The 5,129-nt window shown below is 57.5% G+C and overlaps 1 protein-coding gene across 1 annotated transcript; it reads left to right on the top strand.

The window, feature by feature from the left end:
* On the top strand, positions 530–4,467 carry LOC110259813. The gene is made up of 2 exons (XM_021085535.1): positions 530–1,797; positions 2,350–4,467. Exon 2 carries the CDS (start codon positions 2,648–2,650, stop codon positions 3,407–3,409), a length of 762 nt encoding a protein of 253 aa, XP_020941194.1. The 5' UTR covers positions 530–1,797; positions 2,350–2,647; the 3' UTR covers positions 3,410–4,467.

Here is a 5,129-nt window from a genome sequence, read left to right as displayed (position 1 = left end):
GAGAGACAGACTCCCAGACGTGGAGATGAGACTTGTGGTTGTCGAGGGGAAGGGGAGGGGAGGGAAGGACGGGGAGCCCGGGGTCAGTGGAGGCAAACGAGTGTCTCTACAGGATGGAGAAACCACAAGGCCCTGCTGTAGAGCCAGGGAGCTCGAGTCAGTCTCCGGAGATGAACCACAGCGGAAGAGTGTGAAAAAGAACAGTGTGTGCGTGAGGGAGTCACTTTGCAGTACAGCAGAGACCAGCACGCCATTGTAAATCAACTATACATCAATAAAATAAATTTAAAAAACAAATTGTCTAAATTGGAATGAGGAGTTCCCGTAGTGGCACAGCGGAAACGAATCTGCTTAGGAACAATGAGGTTTCGAGTTCAATCCCTGGCCTCGATCAGTGGGTTAAGGATCCAGCATTGCCGTGAGCTGTGGTGTAGGTTGCAGACGCGGCTCGGATCCGGTGTTGCTGTGGCTGTGGTGTAGGCCAGCAGCTGTAGCTCGGATTAGACCCCTAGCCTGGGAACCTCCATGTGCCGCAAGTGCAGCCCTACAAAGCAAAAGACCAAAAAATAATAATAATAAATAAAAAACAAATTGGAATGACACAGGCCAGGAGGTGAGGGCCCCAAGGTGGGGTGGCCCACCAGACAGGCTCTGTTACAGCGACATCTGACTGGGCAAAAGCCACCCACACAGCACTGTGTCACAGGACTTGAAGAGGCTACTTCCAGGTGCGGCCAGGCCAGGCCCTGCCTCCACTCAAGAGCCTTGGGGATAAGGAGGGCTTTCTGCCCAGAGCCCTGTCCTCTGTGGGCCCAGCAGGCTGCATGTCAGCTCCCCCTGCCCCACCCCCAGACACAGGAAACAGCTTGTGTGCAGGCTGCACCCACCAGCTCCCAAGCGGGGGCCCGGTGCCTGAGCCTCCAGCAATGGGGACCAGTGTGGGATGTGCCCTCGGGCTCCCAGAAAGAGCCTGGAATCTAGAAATCTAGTTTGGAGGACACCTCACGTGCCGGAGGGGGTCCTAGGAACTGCCAGGACATCGGAGGAGCAGAGACAAGCTGCCCTACACGCAACCACACATAGGATCCCGAGGCTCCTGGTCCCGGTGACACTATTTGTGCTTCCTAAGCATCACGGGAATTAAAGGATCCTGGTGTCGTGACACATGGGCCTGGCCAGGACCCAATAAGTGAAGTGTCCCACAGACATTTCACTCACGTGGACAAGACCCAGCTGGGCAGGGTCAGCCAACGGCGCCTGGAGGACGGGGCGCTTCCCCAGAGCAACCTTGGACCGTTTGGGCTGCGCCTGCACCCGTGCTCACAGGGACCAGCCAGGCTTCTCACTGTCACCGTTCTCTTCTGGGCTGCCTCCTCTGGAATCACCATCAGAAGAAAACTCAGAAGAAAGGTCACAGTTCCCTGACCCCTACACTGACCAGCCCAGACCCTACCCTTGCTGCCCCCATGGAGGCCGCCATGGATTGGTTCTGGAAGCTTCCTCTCCCGCCCCCTTCCTTTGGGACTGCATTTCTGCCCCTGTCAGCTTTTGCTTGGCTGCGTGTCCAGCATATGTCCCAGCAGAGCCACCAACGGCGGGGGCAGCAAAGGTCACAGAGACGGGAGAGTCACTGCTGCTCAGGAGCAGGACTTCTCAGGCGCTGGGCCACTGAGGACAAGACACTAACCCGAGTGGAGACCAGAGGAGAGCCCTTCACAGCACTGAGCTTCATCAGCCCACTGTCTCACCTGCCTTCCGAGACACGAGAGACAGAGACGGCAGCTTCCAGCTCATCAGGTGGGGACAGCACTTTGGGCAGACGAGTCTGTGGTGCCTGGGCCTCGGGACTCTGAGATGCAGATCCGGGGTGGGGAGGCCAGATTCAGAAGCGGGGGAGGGCAGAGCCAGACTGGGGGCGGATCCAGACTGGGGTGGGTACAGATCTGGAATGGGGGGGTGCAGATCGGGCTTGGGGCGTGGGGGTGGGAGGTCCAGACTTGGCGGGGAGGGGAGGGAAGACAGATCCAGATTCGGGGTTGGAGAGGCCTGCATTCTGGACTCCCTCCCTCCCAGAGACACCGAGAACACGGACCACTCACCTGGACACTAGAAGACTGAGTGGCACAGTGTTCTGAAAAGACACGTTGAGAGAAAGACGAAAGGGGTTATGACTGTGCGATTACTCTATTCTGGAACTGATAGTCCTGCTCGCTAAACTTCTGGCTCCCCCAGGACACAGCTGGCCGGGGGGGACGCTGCTTTTGAAGTAGAGAAAGAGCAGAGGCGGGGTCGCCAGCCCTTTCTCAGCTCCCGACCTGAGCCCTCCCCCCCCGCCCACCTCCTCCACAGGTGAAGGGCATGTAAGATGCCCCCCCAGCTCCCCCCGGGGGCCACCTCCCAAGTCCAGGGGTGTGAGCTGCCAACACTGGAGGACGTGCTCGCCTGTGGGGATTTCATCCGGTTGGAAAGCGGGTCCCGGCGCTGTGCAGTCAGCTGCTCCCGTCCGTCCCAGGGCCAGAGCACAGGGTGGGGGGGCTTCGGCGTCTCCAGGGAGCTCGAACCGGTGGCTTCCTTCACCACAACGCGGCAAAAATAAAACCTCCCACAGTAAGTGACCGAATCAAAATAGCGTTTCTTTTTTTGGTTCATGGCTGCCCCACAAAGGCCTGGCTTCACGATCCGCCGACACCAGGGCCCAGAGCACCTGGTTCCCCCTGTCCCGGCCGAGGGTCCAGGTGGACAAGAGGCCTCCTGGGGCAGCCGCCTCGAGCTGCCAGCTGAGGACCTGCGGGGCAAATGTGCCCAGCCGCCGCGGGGGCGCTGCCCGGGCACAGACACGGGCGCCCACGGCCGCGCGAGGCCAGGGTCCCTCCGGCCAACATGCCACATGGACCAGGTGCAGCCACTTCAAGGCTGGGGCTGCGGGCTTTCCACGCGGACGCCAGCAGGCTTCCCTGGGCGCCTCACCGCTGGGGACGCGGGGCTGGAGACGCTGAGAGCCGCTCTGGGGGCAGAGACGAGAGTCAGCACACATGTCCTTCACGGAGCGCGTCCCCCGCGTCACCTCGCAGCCGCCGCAGCGGGAGACGGGCACCCCCATCCTCAGATGGGGCCTGGAGGAGCCACGCCCGGCGGCCAGCCTGCCCCCGGACTCCCGCAGCCCTTGGCTGCTGCCGTCCAGAAAGGCCTGGCGCCTGTGGGCCCGGACCTAAGGGAAATCAACCACTCCAGCTGCCGAGGGCTGGCCCCGCGGGGCCGGCGTGTCGCCAGCCCGAAGTTCAAGCCGCAGAAGCCGGCCGTGATTCCACCCACCTCGTCTACGCGGAGGCGGAGCATCTCGGGGCATTTCCACGAGCTCCCCAAAGCCCGAGCCCCAGCTGACCGAAATGAGTGCACGCTGGGGCTCTGAGACCGGCCCTCCTCACCACTTGGGGCCTGGGGGGCAGGACGGAGGGAGGGACCCCTTCTCTCTGTGCGCCCGCCCCTCAGGAAGCCAACATGCCGGCAGCACGTCTGCCTGTGTCCCCAGTGGTCACAGGAAGAGGATGGCACAGGTTGGCACCGCCTGAGCTGACCGTCTGAGACCCCAAGCCATTGTCCAACCGGCACAGATTAGTTAGAACAGGGTCTTTGCTTTTGGTGGAATTATGTGGAATCAGATTTGGGACACAGGCCATCCAACACTCCACAGCTGTTCTCTTTGGCAATGAAATATGCCTTTGATGGGCAAAATGGTAAAACATATCAAAGTAAAAATGAGCATAGGTTTATGAGGAAAATAATAAAAGTTCTTTGATGATGAAAAGATTGAGAATATCACTGTTCTTGATAAATTCAGATAACTCTAGGAAGCCTGAGGATTGGAGCAACTTTGAAAAAGGGGCCACTCCTGATGTGATGAGATCAAGCAAACGGGTAGGGAAACCGTTCCTATTTAAGGGTGAAAGAAAATTATGAACAGCCGGACTTGCTCATGATCAAATAATGTAATTAAAATCATCGCTTTACCCATTATGTCGTAAAATATCCATGATGAATTGTGGTAAACAGGCTTTTCATACCTCAAGGGCATTGACATCGGTTGTTTGGGGGGAAGAGATGTGACATTTGGCAATGAGTGCCAAGAACAAAGTCACACTCAGGCTCTTCGACTTAGTAATTGGTGTGGCAGCTGGGAGAGCTGTTGGCCGGTGTTATTATAGCAGCAGGAATTTCCTAAATAAATGCTTTATGGCATATTAAGCAGTCTTTTAAAATGATGTTTTGAAGACTGTAGTAATCATATGAAGACGTTATCATATGAAGCTGATGAAATTCCCATCCAGTCCAAGGCTTAGGCAGGAAGGCCCCATTAGTGCATGAGTGGCTGCAGCCTCTCACGAGCAAAGATTTTGAAACCTCAACACCTCTGACTTCATCCCAGCCAGAACCCAGATTGGGACTTGAACCCATGTGCCAGGACTCGAATCCAGCCAAAACCAAATTTGGGACTTAAACCAACAGTTTTTAATTAAAATCACTCACCCAGTGTCTGGACTTGCTGAGGTCCAGGTTCTCTGGGTCTCAGTGCAGAAGGAATTCAGCAGGAGACAAAGCGCCAGGCAAGCAGTAGATTCATTCAGACAAGATGCTTGTGAGAGGAGTTCCCGTCGTGGCGCAGTGGTTAACGAATCCGACTAGGAACCATGAGGTTGCGGGTTCGGTCCCTGCCCTTGCTCAGTAGGTTAACGGTCCGGCGTGGCCGTGAGCTGTGGTGTAGGTTGCAGACGCGGCTCGGATCCCGTGTTGCTGTGGCTCTGGCGTAGGCCGGTGGCTACAGCTCCGATTCAACCCCTAGCCTGGGAACCTCCATATGCTGCGGGAGCGGCCCAAGAAATAGCAACAACAACAACAGCAAAAGACAAAAGACACAAAAAAAAAGATGCTTGTGAGAGATGCCAGCGGGCAGGCATGGAGGCTCTGCCCCGAGGGTCAGGCGGGCTGCAGTTTATCCCCCAAGGCACGTGGGGAGGGGATGAGACGGCCTCGTCCTCGTCCTCGTCTTGGAGTCCACGGCAGGCCGACATCACCAGCTCCTCCTTCGCATCTGGTGAGAGCGTCGTGGACCCTGTGAGGTCAGACCAGGGCTG

Source organism: Sus scrofa, chromosome 1, assembly GCF_000003025.6.
Source record: "Sus scrofa isolate TJ Tabasco breed Duroc chromosome 1, Sscrofa11.1, whole genome shotgun sequence".
Lineage (NCBI taxonomy): Eukaryota > Metazoa > Chordata > Mammalia > Artiodactyla > Suidae > Sus > Sus scrofa.
The sequence above is the reverse complement of the archived record's forward strand: the minus strand, read 5'-3'. Positions and strand labels throughout refer to the sequence as shown.